This window comes from Chelon labrosus (genome assembly GCF_963514085.1).
Source record: "Chelon labrosus genome assembly, chromosome: 13".
NCBI classification, from domain to species: domain Eukaryota; kingdom Metazoa; phylum Chordata; class Actinopteri; order Mugiliformes; family Mugilidae; genus Chelon; species Chelon labrosus.
This window is the reverse complement of record NC_140346.1, coordinates 11,359,771-11,374,942: the sequence shown is the minus strand read 5'-3', so window position 1 is coordinate 11,374,942 and position 15,172 is coordinate 11,359,771. Positions and strand designations below refer to the sequence as shown.

General features: G+C 40.1%; 2 protein-coding genes across 2 annotated transcripts in view; both read left to right on the top strand.

The window, feature by feature from the left end:
* LOC311497900 (alpha-2-macroglobulin-like) overlaps positions 1-8,143 on the top strand; it is a 29,877-nt gene extending 21,734 nt beyond the window's left edge. The window contains exons 22-35 of the mRNA XM_084558276.1: positions 104-155; positions 277-360; positions 725-901; positions 1,159-1,234; positions 3,405-3,561; positions 3,765-3,839; positions 3,932-4,094; positions 4,169-4,356; positions 6,488-6,700; positions 6,981-7,105; positions 7,303-7,393; positions 7,496-7,564; positions 7,652-7,757; positions 7,918-8,143. Coding sequence (XP_084414402.1) covers positions 104-155; positions 277-360; positions 725-901; positions 1,159-1,234; positions 3,405-3,561; positions 3,765-3,839; positions 3,932-4,094; positions 4,169-4,356; positions 6,488-6,700; positions 6,981-7,105; positions 7,303-7,393; positions 7,496-7,564; positions 7,652-7,757; positions 7,918-8,051 — 1,710 coding nt within the window. The 3' untranslated portion in view covers positions 8,052-8,143. The remainder of the gene's footprint in view (positions 1-103; positions 156-276; positions 361-724; positions 902-1,158; positions 1,235-3,404; positions 3,562-3,764; positions 3,840-3,931; positions 4,095-4,168; positions 4,357-6,487; positions 6,701-6,980; positions 7,106-7,302; positions 7,394-7,495; positions 7,565-7,651; positions 7,758-7,917) is intronic.
* A 2,537-nt stretch (positions 8,144-10,680) lies between these two features.
* Positions 10,681-15,172, top strand: part of LOC311497798 (alpha-2-macroglobulin-like) — a 31,115-nt gene continuing 26,623 nt past the window's right edge. The window contains exons 1-3 of the mRNA XM_084558164.1: positions 10,681-10,946; positions 11,077-11,278; positions 12,105-12,326. Coding sequence (XP_084414290.1) covers positions 10,861-10,946; positions 11,077-11,278; positions 12,105-12,326 — 510 coding nt within the window. The 5' untranslated portion in view covers positions 10,681-10,860. The remainder of the gene's footprint in view (positions 10,947-11,076; positions 11,279-12,104; positions 12,327-15,172) is intronic.

Genomic DNA, 15,172 nt, shown 5'->3' with positions numbered 1-15,172 from the left:
TTGACTTTAAAAGGATGTAATAATAATTTCCGTGTATAATTCTTTACTGATAAAACTAAGAATTAAAATATTTATAAAAATTTTGTCATTTATTTATTTTTAGGCTGAGGGAACTGAGATGACAAAGACATACAACTGGCTACTTTGTCCAAAAGGTTTGTATAGTTTACTCCTGTCAAAGCTTGTCTAATATCTGAGAGACAAATACTAGAAAATAGGAAGAGTCCAACCTTATATTTTTCTCTCTGTAATGTGGTTGATTTTCTCTGTATGCAGGAGACGCTTTGACAGAAGCAACAGAGATTCAACTCCCTGAGAATGTGATTGATGGATCTGCCCGTGGTTCAGTCTCAGTTCTGGGTAAACTAAATTTATTTATTTGAACTCAACTGAGTTGTTTTTGTGATGGAAATTGCGAGCTATTTAATTACACATGAATTCACATGTATTCTCTAAAGCTGAGTATTTGTTTAATTTTTTATGTCCGACCCAGTTTTTAAAGTTAATGTAGATTTCAGGAGGATTCACCACCTGGATACATGGTACATCTTCTCTCCACTATCCCTTTTTGGAGAGAGACAATGAAATCATTGCTCTTTAATCACTCACACAACAAAAAGAGTGATATTTTTTGAACACATTCATTTCGTTGATCCATTCAAAAGTGAAGTTGGGTTGGGTTAGTTCTGCCCTTCAGATTTAGTGATTCAGTTCATTTGTGTAGGTGACATCCTTGGGAGGGCCCTGAAGAACCTGGATGGACTGCTGCAGATGCCATATGGATGTGGAGAGCAGAACATGGCACTACTGGCTCCCAACATCTACATCCTCCAGTACCTGAATGACACAGAGCAGCTGACAGCAGCTATCAAAGAAACGGCTACCTACTTCCTCATCAGTGGTGAGTTTTATAATGCAGCTGAGAGAAAGTCTAGTGGTGATTGCACACAATACCAACTCTGTTACTCTAAGCAGGAAATATCTGTAGCTCAATGACTTCACAATGCTCAGAATTTCAATTAGAGTCTAGAGATGAGGGGCACTCTTGGTTAGGATGATTCCTGGTTTGTTTGGTCAGGGAATTTTGTTGCATCATTTGTGCCCTAATCACTGGGATTTTTCTTAAATTCATTAATTACTGTTTCTCCTGTTATGCAGGCTATCAGAGACAGCTAAACTACAAAGACATTCACGGTGCATACAGCACATTTGGAAGAGGAGTCGGGAACACTTGGTGAGAACATCACTGATCAATCATCCACAGGGTGTTGGTGTTGATGTGATTGCACTGTGATCTCTAAATCTAGTGTTTTAGAGAAATGTGATTTAAAGTGACAGTGTGAACATGGTTGGATTGGTGACGCCTGTAGTTGTTAGTAGTTTAATATCACAGGGCAATAACTGTTGTTTTTCCATCATTGTGAGCAACAGTAGTCTGATTATTTGCTCATTGCATACAAAATGAGTCTGTGAACAGCAGGACATGGCTAAAGTATAACGAGGAAGTGGTTAGAGGAGGACTCAAATGCACGACTCAGAATTCAGGTGGTGGATAGAAAGTCTTTACTTCTAAAAAGCAAGTCCCAAAGCAAGTCCCAAAGCAAGTCCCAAAGCTAGTCCAAAAATTAGATGAGGATCTAAGATGTCCCGGGCAGACACCCAGGACCTCTCTTCAGACCCGTACCCCTCCCAGTCAACAGGATACTGACAGCCGTGACCCCGGTGTCGGATGACCAAAAGCTGTCTAAGGTGAACACAGGGCCACCACTGATGATGCAGGGTGGTGGGGGGAACCAGAGGACTCTCCTTAAAAGGTTTCAGGAAGCTCACATGGAAGGTTGGGTGAATTCTCATCGACCTGGGGAGTTGGAGTCTCACAGCCACTGGATTAACCACCTTAGAGATGGGGAATGGACCAATAAAGCGTGGAGCCAACTTATGGGGTCCATGCGTAGGGGAAAATCCTTGGTAGAAAGCCAGACTCTCTGACCATTCTCCAGATATCCGCAGGCAAGATGGCGCCAGTGTGTGTGGCTGGTCGTCTGCCTCTCTTGCAATGTTTGGATTTTTTATTGTTTTTATTGTTTTTAACACTTGGCACTGCTGGTGTATGATCGCCAGACTCTTCTAGAAATTTTGAGTGGTCTAGGTGCGTTTGATTATTGCCCCCGCAAAGGCGAGGATTCCTACTCACTTATACTGGAAATCGGCCTGACCTCCCCGTTGGAAGCGCCTCATAAACGCGGCGGTCATCTGGTAAAGCTGAAAGTCTGGCTGACACGCTCATCATCCATTTCCCATCTTCAATGTCCAGCTTTGAAGCAACCTTATTTGAGGTGGGTCTTTTGACCAGCTCTGCATCTCGTCTGACTTAACATCTGTTAACACAGAGGAGCTCTGTTCCTGGCTTCACTCCTGCATATTTGACTCTGTGGCTCCATTAAAAACTGTGAAGCCTAAAGGTAAACCTGAGCCTTTGTTTAACGATAGAACTCGAGCAGGTAGACAGAAGTGCCTCAGAGCTGAACGCAGGTGGAAGAAGTATAAGCTGGTTCTTTTCAGATCCTGAAGGACCACTGGTGCCATTATACCATTGACACTATTCTTAGTGCCCCACAGCCTGTTTGCACTGAGACATCCCCTGAAATGTGCAATAGCTTCCTGAACTTTTTTAACGATAAGTTTGCTACTTCGAGGGCTCTCATCTCAGCTCCTGCATCTGACCCTTCTGACCCTGTTCCTTGCTGTCCTGTGTTTGATAAGTTTGAGTTGGTGTCTGTTGTTTTTAGAAGATGTGGTTGCCGAGGAATGGACTGGGAAATGAACTGGGGACCTTAGTATGACACCACATTCCTCGGAAAACCATGGAGATGAAAGACATGGGACAGGACAACCTCTGCCGCGAGATGTTTTATTTTTGGTGCAAACTGGTCAGGCTGCAACATATTTTGCCACATCTCTTTCCATGGAAGGCCACCAAAACTATTGTCTGATCAAGAACAGAGTCCAATTCACTCCAGGGTGGCATGAGATCTTGGAGGCGTGTGCCCAATGAATCACCTGAGAACAGAGAGAGAGTGGAACAAACAACCAGTCCTGGGGACAACCGTCAGTGACCTGAATATTACCAGTATGATGCTCAACCGATGCTCAATTTCCCAAGTTACTGCCCCAACCACACAAGAGGGGAAAAGGATACGTGAAGGACACTCTGGTGCAGAATCGAGGGCAAAGAATGCTGCTCACGTCATGGTCACTGTGAACCATTTGCAGGTGCTTTAGGTTTCAGACGTTCTCCGGTAGCACTTTTCACACATATATTCACTTGTGCTGGTAAACTGACTTAATTTACTAACTTAACTGTAATCTGTCTTACTTTCTAACTTTGCTTTGCCCTCCTTTAGGCTGACTGCCTTTGTCCTGAGATCTTTTGCCAAAGCTCAGTCTTTCATCTACATTGATCCAGCAATCCTGGAAAAGTCTAAGACGTGGCTCGAGCTTATGCAACAGGAAAATGGTTGTTTCAGAAAATCAGGAAAACTTTTCAATAACGCAATGAAGGTAACCTGATAGTTCCTTTTACAGTTGTATTTATATCAGCAGCCCTCTGTAGGACTCAAACTTTTTCACAGAAAATTGAAAAATAGGACACTACTGCCACTTGCAATATGCATGTGAACAGTGTTCAAAGTAACTTTTATGTTTTCAGGTTGCAGAGTGCTCTCCAGTGATGATAAAGTCTGTATGATGCTTTCTCTCTACAGGGTGGTGTGTCTGATGAAGTGACTCTCAGTGCGTACATCACTGCTGCCTTTTTGGAAATGAATATGTCCGCAAACGTGAGTGGACTAAATAAATAAAAATAATAAATAAATAAAATCAGTGCTGCTCTGAAGTGACGTTCTACAATGAGTTATTTAATCTGTTAAAGGATCCTGTGGTGAACAAGAGCCTGTCATGCCTCAGAGAGTCCGCCATTGTCCTTAACAACACCTACACTACAGCTCTGATGGCGTACGTCTTCACCCTTGCTGGAGACATGGAGACCCGTGCTCACCTTCTGCAGCACCTGGACAAGGTTGCAGTAAGACAAGGTGAGTCCTCCTCCTCAGGGAAATCATTCAGCCTTCATTACTGTGAGTGTAACGTTCATTGTGTCTGCTTTTAGGGGGTTTTCTCCACTGGTCCCAGACAGCAACTGAAACTTCAGCCTCTCTTTCTGTGGAGATCAGCTCCTATGTGCTGATGGCCAAACTGAGTGCCTCCCCTACAGCTGAAGACCTGGGCTACACCTCCAGCATCGTCAGGTGGCTGGTGGGGGAGCAGAACTATTACGGAGGTTTTGACTCCACACAGGTACTGCAGAGATTCAAACACCTTAAAATCTAAATTCATACGATAACCTGTGGTATGTATAAAAATGACAAATATTTACATTACATACACAGCAAAATCAACATAACCAAATCAACACCAACAGAGTAAATCGCGACAGTTTTAACAGTTCTTGTCCTTCATTATTACCTTGAGAAATTTCCCAGTTTGGGATTAATAAAGAAACTGTCTTTCTATCTATCCACACTGTTCGAAATTCCTGTTAATTTACAGCAGAATTCCAACAGTATTAACCTGTTATTTTTGAATACATCACTCTACTGTTAATACAAACAAAAAAACTGTGAAATTTTGGTGATTTACTGTTCTTTTAACAGAACTATACTGTTTTCCTAAAATACAGCATTTTACCGCTAATAATTCATCTAAACCTTCTAAATCACGGTATCATGATGTATTTTTTTGCATTCTGGGAAATTTAACCCGAACTACACATGGGAAGCTGGATCAGTTCGTTCGGCACAGTGGCGAGGTGGTTAGCACTGATGCCTCGCAGCGAGAAGGTCCCGGGTTCGAATCCATGGGCCGACTGGGCCTTTCTGTGTGTAGTTTACATGTTCTCCCTGTGTCTGCGTGGGTTCTCTCTGGGTACTCCGGCTTCCTCATGCTGGTTAGGTTCATTGGTGATTCTAAATTGGCCGTAGGTGTGAGTCTGTCTCTCTATGTTAGCCCTGTCCAGGGTGCACACCGCCTCTCGCCAGATGACAGCTGGGATAGGCTCCAGCAGACCCTGCGACCCTTCACAGTTTGTAGATTTTGTGAAGACTGATAATGTATTTTTAAACAAACCAGTACTGACTGTAAAGTATTGTGAAAGTAATCTTAACAAACAGTAAACGTTGTATTTTTCAATAACAGCACAAAACTGTAAAATGACAGTAGAAATATGTTAATTTTACAGTAACATTATAGCAACCCTGCTGCCAGTTCTCCACTGTTTTTATAAAGGAAAGTAATAAAAAAAAACAGTCCCGTACTGTATTTTTCAATAACAGTGCTGCCAGTTCTTTACTGTTATTTTACAGGAAAATTCTTAACAATGTATCTATCTATCTATCTAAAGTGTCTGTATGGGTCCACAACACAACACAGTGAGTTAATTTGACTCTTTTTGAAGTGTTGCTATGTTAACACTCCCAACGTGTTATTTTTGACTCTTCTTATAGTTGAAATTTAACACTTCTAAACACTAACCAGTGTTAGTTTCTCTCAACACCAGTGTATAGTGTTTCTCATAGTGTCAGTTGTTAACTACCTGCATGGTATAAATATTGTTTTCAGTTACATATTACATGTAAAATAAACTATGATGAAATAAAGAGGCCATGTTCAGGTTAAAAGATTTATTTTAAAATGCACCACAGTAACACTTGAAAATACATTTATCTTATATAACTGTTTGGAACAACACATTAAACGCCACTTCACATCAAACTTTCCAGATACTTCGTTTGCAAACATCAGGGCAAATGAGAGAGAATTAGTCCTGTAACTCCTATGGCAGGTGTTGTGCTGAACTGTCTCCAGTCTCCACACAAGATTGGCCTCAGGGTAATAGTAGAGTTCCTGCTTAAAGAAAAACAAACACATATAAAAAGGTTGATTATAGTCATGTTGGTGTTAGCTTGGTGTCTGGATACAGCGCTGTAAGGGACACGCAAGATTAACAGTCAATTTATACATCAAACATAACATTATACACAAAGTGAATCACATTTACTCACCAAACAATGTTTCCTCATCAGTAAAAATCAGTCGGTAGTTCTTGGGTTGACTGTCCAGGTGTGGGTATAATAAATGGGCGGAGTTTATAAGTGAACACCTCAGGTGTTATATCCAGGTTCAGACCTTCATTGTAGAAATAAAGAGAGTTAAATGTGTTGCTCTGACGCTTACAGAGTTAATTCACAAACACTCCATTTTAGCTATGTGTCCTCAGTTATATAGAACACATTTAACTCTACAAAGAGTATAATTAACTCTTCTTTTGCTACAATTTCACCAACACCAGAATTTGAACTCCACAGCATTTGCTGTGTACGTCTACAGTATTGGTAGTAGTTTCTATTTTGTGTGTGTGCGTGTGTTGTAGGACACAGTGGTGGCTCTTCAGGCTCTGGCTCTCTACTCCACTCTTGTGTTCACTCCCGGGGGTTCAAGTGCAGTGACAGTCCAGGGTCCCAGTGACCAGCTGACATTTGACGTGAATCCGGACAACAAACTGCTCTACCAGGAGAAGATGCTGCAGGACGTGAGAGGAAAGTACAGCGTGGAGGTGAAGGGCACTGCATGTGCTGCAGTACAGGTCAGTGACTTTGGTGTATCATGTAAAAAAGTAAAGAAATTAAAAAATAAAACTTTGTATGGATTAAATGTTTTATTTTACATATCGTACACCTATATGCATTTTTGCTGCCAATGATAGTGCAAACTTTACGAACTTAGAGAGGGAGAGCAGCATGAGTTCTTCTCAGTTAGTTCTCTAAAAGAGGGACCTTGTTTTATTCCTGAAGAAACCCTTGAACCCTTGAACCTCACATTCACTATCATGAATACTGAGCCTTCTTTGGTTTCCTGTTTCTCAGCTTTCTCTTCACTACAACATCCCAACTCCTGCTGATGTCACCACTCTCAGTGTAGAGGTGAAACCAGAGGTCAACTGTACCAGCACAGCTCAAAGACCAAAACTCACACTGAAACTCAAGTCCCTGTAAGTAATCAAGAAGCAGGTTACAGATATGATAGAGGAGTGTTGCATCTGCTAGTGTGTAGCAAGTGTTAGTGAATGGACCATAGATTGTAAAAAAACTGTCAGTGGGATGCACATAGGAGAACTGTTGTTGTTATTACTACACAATAAACAGCATCTATGCCTAAGTAACAACACACTGGATTGTTCAACTACAGATATACTGGAAAGGAGAGCAGTTCAAACATGGTGATCCTGGATATCAAAATGCTCTCTGGGTTTGTCCCAGGCCCAGAATCTCTGAAGAGTGTAAGTTAATTACAGGACTTCCACTTGAATAAAAATGATGTTATATCATTATATAATATATTTGTTGTTGCTGAATGATCCAACTGAATGTCGTCCTCACAGCTCAAAGGTGCCACGATGGTGGATCGTGTTGAACAAAAGGAAGATCATGTACTGGTTTATTTCCAAGAGGTGAGAAGAATCCCCAGTGTGAAATGTTAGATGAGGCTTCTCTGAAATTGTTATAGATTATGTCGTCCTTTTTTCTGTTGTGTTCAGTTACAGAAGGACGTGCCCGTTACCCACAGCTTAGAGCTCATACAGGAGGTTCCAGTGGAGAAACTGAAGGCAGCTGTGATCAAGATTTACGACTACTACCAGCCAAGTAAAACCCTAATACCATTTAGAAACAGCACAGAACTGACAAACGTTTATGCTGAGTAGATCTCCACCAAGTGTACAAAAAGAATTGTGGATTTAAATGTGATGGACATGAAAAAAGACTAACTCCTTACCTTTTCTTCGTTTTTTTTCTTTTTTTTCAGCTGACCAGGCTGAAACTGAATATGTCTACTCATGTGCTACAGGTAACAACTGTATGAACATACAAGAACATAATGTTTCTAGCAGAATTCATTTGATAGACAATGTTTTTTTTTTTTACCCAAATGAGGATTAAGATATCTGTGTAAAAAGGAAACATTTTCGTAAAATCAGCCAATATTCCAATAGATTATAAGATTTACATTAAAATTAAGCCAACATATACTGTAATGTACTCCATGAATCATGAGTAAGTTATTAATTTTATTCTTTTTTTTGCAGCTTGAAGAGACGTCTTCACTGAATCCAGTACAATGCGCACCACCCCATTTTATGAACAATATCTCATACACATATTACCTTTCTCCATGTCTTTTTGTTTAAACATATACCAACAGTTTAACATGTACCAAACAGTGTGAACAAAAAAACAACCTATGCAATACGACTGAAAAGCAATCAGACACATTAATCGGAAGACAAACTAACTAGAGAAAAAAATCGTCAAGGAGGCCGTCAAAAGGTCAGAAATAATATTAAAGGAGCTGTAGCTCTTTCTGGTGAGTACTAGTTGTTTCCCACGTGGGACAACTATCTTTTAATTCTTCATTTGTCTGTGAAGCTGGGTTGGAAGATGCTAATTCATTCTGATGAAAAACACTATGCCTAAACCTACCGAAACTTTACAAAAACACAAATCCACATTCCCAAAACCATGTGCGAAAATGTTGACTGACACAAGTAAGATCAAACATTTTACCGCAAGCTATAAAAAGTATGTTTAACCCAAAAGCAACTCAGCATGTCAACAAAACAACATCATATCTGCTGTGAAATCTGTCAGACACAGCATCGTATTTAGAGCTGGAACTGGGGATTTAGTGATGGTGGGGGGAAGTGTGAATGGTTGCAAGTAATGGTTTAGCACATAACCTTCTGGTGGAAATAAACCTTCACCTTTCTAACGACAATGATCCAAAATGGCTTCAGCAACGAAAGACTAATGTGTGGAAATGGCTTATGGCCTTTTTTCTATAATCCTACAGAAAATGTGCTAGGGGAATCAAGAGGACAGATCTGGAACACTATTGCAAAAAAAGAGAGGAAAAATATTCCCAAGTCTAGGTGTGCAGAGACGATGGACATTTGTGTAAAAAAAGGGCGTTGTAATCATATCAGATGTTAGAAATATATTCAAAGATGCAAAACATTTTTTGAGCCATTCATTATGAGGAGTAATGTGGTAATGAAGTTTAGGGAGCAAGTGTGGAAATTCTCTAAAATGCCATCCTTATTAATAACAGAACATATATATAACAGTTTACAACAATATATCATATCTCTACCATATCTCGTTTCCACTGTTGTTCTGTATTAAGGTATGTATCAAACTTCAATTCTTTGTTGTAGCTGTCAGAATGAATAAAAAAATGCACGCCTTAACCTTAAGCCATGTCTTGTCTGAACTTTCCTTTGCAGGAGCTTAAATGACAAATGAAACCAAATGCTCTGATTTATCACATAGCTTGGTCAGTGTTGTGTTAACCTTAAACAAGAGTCAAGGACTTTGTGCAAATCCAATACTGACGACTCCGTGACCTTCTAATCTATAATTTGATGTGTTCATAACGATGTCCAAATGAACTAATGGCGTCATGACTGGTCCACCAGTGAGATTTTACATTCCACAGCACGCGTCAAACATCTTATGGCTAAAAATCCCGACAACTACTTCCACATAAAAGACTTCTAATAATCCATCCATTGATCTTCACAGAGATCCAGTACAAGTGAAGATAATTTGAAGGTTCATAGGATTGTAGTATTGTTGTTGTTCTTAGAAGAGTGCAACTACAGACACTGTGTTGTGCAGTGTGAAGGAACATTTTCCAGGTGCAACACGTAGGTTGTCACCTTAGCATTGGCTCTTTTGATTGAGTTTGTTGCTTATTTATATTTGCACATTATGCCAGTGTAACTAGCAACCGATTTAGAGGAAATCTGAACCAGAAATGTGTCAGAATAGCTCTTATAGCTCCTGTAGTATAGATACTATTGGGATTGTCACTTTAAGAGCACACTGTGTACCTACTAAACTTTTCTACGTTGAATACTCTGAATGCTGGATTTTATTTATTACTTTGTATCATGTACTCCTGTTTGTCTTATATGAACTGTGCTGTATGATCATTTTAAGCTCTATCTGGAGAATCTACTTTTAAAATGTCTATATGTCTTGTCTTGTAGTCTTGTAGATTTGATGATATTATCACTACTTAAAAGTTTACTCACTTCAGAAATTGTCTATGTTGGACATAGAAATGAGGTAAAAGGCTGTTTGCACTACCAAATCAAACATCCCATGCTGGGTAAAGGGCACTGGTGTGTTCACTGTAATGCGTATGCATTCCACTGATTTAGAAAAACAACCCTAACCCTTACCACAACTCACAAATAAGAAATAATAATAATCACTGACAATAATAAATGTTCTCAGTGATGTCAAAGTATCTCTGATAGTAACAGTGTGTATCACTATGAGGATAATTAGCTTTAAAATATTTGCATGTCATTAGAAGCTGATAATGTCCCATGACGGTTAAGACGATGCTGATGCTGAACAGGTTTTGTAATTCCTGACACTTTGTTTGTCCCTTTTTAGTGAATGCATCACGTAGATTGGTACTTTACAAACCGAATGAAGCTGTCAGTGGAAGAATCCACATCATAAATGACTTAAAATCACTTTTAAAATTAATGATAAATTCTTTGTGCTTTTAATCTTGATTGAATACATTTCCTAAACATTTGATTTAAAGTGTTATCAGTTTAACACACTACATACGCTGCTTGAAACCTGTAAATGATTTCCTTTTGTGTGGAGCTGAAGCGGGGGTGGGGGTCTGTATCCTCAGCCATTGAGTAGAGAATAATTGCATTCAGTCATGGGTCATCCTGGGATACAGATGTGGACATGGACACTGTGTGTCTTCTTCAGCTGGATGTGTGTGGGTCAAGCAGTGGCTGGACCGTAAGTATCTAAGGGAAATAATAGAATTACTTTCTTTTTATGTGAGACATTTGTACTGATGCATAAGTACGGGAAAACATTTCTTCCATTTCAGATGTAGTAAGATATGTTAATCTGTCTGTGTCTGTAGGCAGTATATGGTGGCCATTCCTGCTGTTCTTGAAGCCGGAGATGAGATCAAATTCTGTGCGAGTCTCCTGCAACCCAACGAGACTCTGGCTATGACTGTCACTTTGATGTCCAAAGAGCAGAACACAACCCTGTTCACCAAGACATCCAGTAAAGAGTTTCACATCTGCTCTCAGTTTAAGGTCAGCTCCCTACATAGGTTTTAATTCATTTACTTATTTCCAAAAAACACTTTTGGAACATGCCTTCATTTAAATAGGTTCAGTTCAGTGTGTGGGATTTAGCACGGATGGAATATAGCATTGATCATTTGTATATAACCACCTGTAAATATGACTCATTGAGTGTTCCTAGAAATGAAGCAGCAGGTCTTGTTCCACATGGTCCATCATAACTTTACAGTAACCCACAAAGTACAAAACAAACACAGGTTCTTAAGAGGAGCTTGGGTGTTTTTACACCCCTAGCCTTGGGTGTATACAAGGCTTTAGAAATACATAGCTCCAAAGGGGTTACTCATTTTAACACGCCTTTCAACATGTTTTACAAACTGATGTGAATCACAAGCCTTTTAATGTTTTAGAAACATTGAATGTTAGGTGGCAAACTAGCAAGCTGGTTAATTCCTTCGACTGAACCTAACCAGTCGACAGTCGACAACATGATGGAAGGCAACTGTTTGACAGAGCACAAAAGAAAACAGGAGCTATTTGTCTGATCACATCTGGGGATGAATGAATGAATGAATGGTACTAAAGTTCAAGGAGTGCATAAAAATAGGGAAAAATACGTGTGTAGACTTCAGTATCGGGACATGATTGTAGTTTCTCGAGCACGCTCGGAAAAGGAAGACTGAAGGAGAGCTATTCAATTGTAGTCTGCAACTTCACTGCTGGATGCCTCAAAATCATACACACTGGACTTTGAAGCTGGAGAACATTACTGGATTTTAGAACAATAAAACCAAATGATTTACACACATCATATGTTCATAATTATTCTTTGTAATAATGGTTTTCTTGTCCACTGTCTATTAAATGTCTTTCTTCACAGGCTCCTTTAGTGCAAAATAAAGAGGTGCAGAAGTTTGAAGTGGAGGTACGAGGTGAAACATTTCACTCAAGAGAAGTCAGGAAAGTCATGATCAAAGTCTATAAACCAATGACATTTGTCCAAACGGATAAACCAATCTACCTCCCTGGACAAACAGGTAACACTGAGCTGATGATCTATGGTTCTGTAAACACAAGAGTATAACCTCAGTACAGAGATTGATTTCCACTGCTACAAACAAAGATGTTTGTAGAAGGAAGCAGTAGAAAATGTATTCTCAAAATGTTATTTCTTACAGTATAAATGGGCTTTCCAACAAAGGTTAAAAAAGGCGACTGGACTTGTAGAGTTTTTTTGATAAGACGTTTCACCACTCATCCGAGTAGCTTCTTCAGTTCTAGGGGACTGATGGGAAGTCTGAGGTTTAAATAGGAACTCCTCCTGAAAAAACTTTTTTGTTACGCTAATAACCAGAAACTGGTGCAGCTAAATACCATTAACGACTGGGTACTTACCTGTTGTTGAGGGGGGACTGTTTTGTCCCCCTCCTCTTCCCTATGAATGGTGCTCTAACGACCCTTGTCTGTCAGAGGCTCCAGTGTCAAGGTGTGAATGAGATTGAAACTTCTTGGGGACAGAAGTTAAAACTGTATTGTAAATAGATGGCAGATTAAACCTCAGTCCACCTCCTCTGTTTAGTGAAGGTTTTTCCAGTCTGACATAGATGGCTTCCTTTACTTGTTGTAGCAATCCCTTGGATTAAAAACGATTGAGAGCCTCGACTGATGCGTACGGTTTATTAAATCCACCAGGTAGCAGAATAGCAGTGATCAGGAACTTTATTCGGTATATCCTTACAGCACCGTGAAAACTGTATTGAAACATAATAAACAACAAACATTTCACCAACTTATTCCTACGTTAAACACAATAAATAGATCTTGATTTAATGGGTTTTAAATATCAAACATCATACCTCGCTGCGCTCTCCAAGGAATGCAAACAATACGACAGTCCATTCTTCAACAGATAAAAAATATGAAGTATATGAATATGAATATTCAAAGGTGCAGTAGGCAGGATTGCAAAGATCCAGGACTTAGCCAAAAAATTTGAACATCGACAACTTCTCAGTCCCTCCCCACTTTCCGCAAAAGCCCAAAACGGTCTCCCAAGCCCCTCCCCCCACAAGGGAGAGCTGTGCACGATAGAGCGCGTGCATATTGGCCCTGGAATACTGTGCACGAGCAGAGAACCGAGAGAGAGCGAGTAAACAAACTAGCATGGAACACACCGACGTAACAACAACAAAATAGTTTTTATAATACCCTTCGTTATTGCTAAATAATTTGACCTAAAGTACAACGAAACAGTCGTTAAACTTTAGGTCAAAATATTTAGCAATAGTCAACTTTAGGACAAAACCAAGGTTAGGATGTTTCTGAAAGTAGCCTACATCGGTGATGTTTGCTATCAATAACAGTTAGAAGCATTCATTGTGGCGTTTTATTCCACAGTTTAGATTTATCAATTTGCTATGTGGTAGATATATGACCGCTACCTTTTGATGTGGTTAGACGTTTGAGAGTGAAGCTGAGGCACAGGCCTCAGACGAGGATTACGTCCCGGCTCCTTCTACACGCCCACGGCCAAGTGGTGCGACCGTATATACAGTCAATGGGTGTGACCCGTCGAGTTCGAGGTGGTGGAGGGAGGGGAGGGCGCTATGAAATGCGTGTCCATGAGCAGTGATTGACACTCTGTTAGATACACCCCTGGACTTGATTGGTGCATCTGAATGTGGAGCGTTGGATGTCTTGCAAATCGTGCTACGTGCTCTAGGTGGGGCCAGAGGAGCCGAATTTTTTTAAAAATGACCTGCTTCATGCAGTTATACTTGAACATAGGGTCAGTTTCAGCAAATATGACAGAAAGTTAGTTTTATAAGACTTGCCTACTGCACCTTTAAGTGCAAAGTAGCAGCGCTAATCCATCAAGCTCCAAAAAAGGTATCGTGAACCCGTCGGCCGATTTGAAAGCTGTGCAAAAAAACTACGGAGCTACCAGTGGGACAAATTTAAGCAGTACGAATGCATAGTATTTCCGGGTCACACAGAGGTCATATTAAACTCGTACAAAATTTGGAATATTTAAAATAGTTACAAATATATATATATATCTCTCAGTGTGGTCCTTTACACTCGTCTTTCAAACCATCGGTCTTCTCTGGCTGAGATTTGGACGTTGTTATCTTCAAAGGAGTGTCCTTTGTCCGTCAGGTGTAGGTGGACTGCTGAATCGTTTCCTGATGAGCTGGCTCTCCTGTGCTGGTACATGCGTTTATGGATGGGTTGTTTGGTTTCCCCAATGTATAAATCTGTACACTCCTCACTGCACTGAACAGCGTACACCACATTACTCTGTAATAAGCTGTAACCAGCCGACCGTCGTGGGTGTGCGCGGCGCTCAGAGAGAACATCATCCAGGTCAGAAGACATCATGTAGATTGACCTACAGACCCCAGATGATGATAACAGCTAAGTCCGGACTCAACGGGGAATAGCACTAGTGTACGATAACAAAATATTGGTGAAATGAATGAGTTTCGTGGCACATAATGCGTTATTTAGAGGCTGCGTTTCGGTGCCCCAGTCACTCCCAGTACATGTATATACACTGATCTAATTATCTCCCAAAGGAATACAAATTACACAAAAGTTATATGGGTGAGTAAATGATCGTATTTGATGCCAGAAATAAGGTCCAGTTTGTAAAAAACAATAGTTCCCCTTTAACAATACTGCACATGAGATGTAAAATCTTTCTGAATTTATTTCAAAGTTCATTTTAGAGTCGTCTCACTGGACACCAAATTCCGACCTTCTAACCAGGTGGTGAGTGTTTGAACAGCCTTTTCTTTCTTTTAGATTACGTTAAAACAGTATTAGTCATTTCTGTGACAATAGTGCTGCCTATGATATGTGCCCTAGTGAAGTGTGATACACACACCAGCTAGTGGAACTTAACAGAAAATAATGTCCATA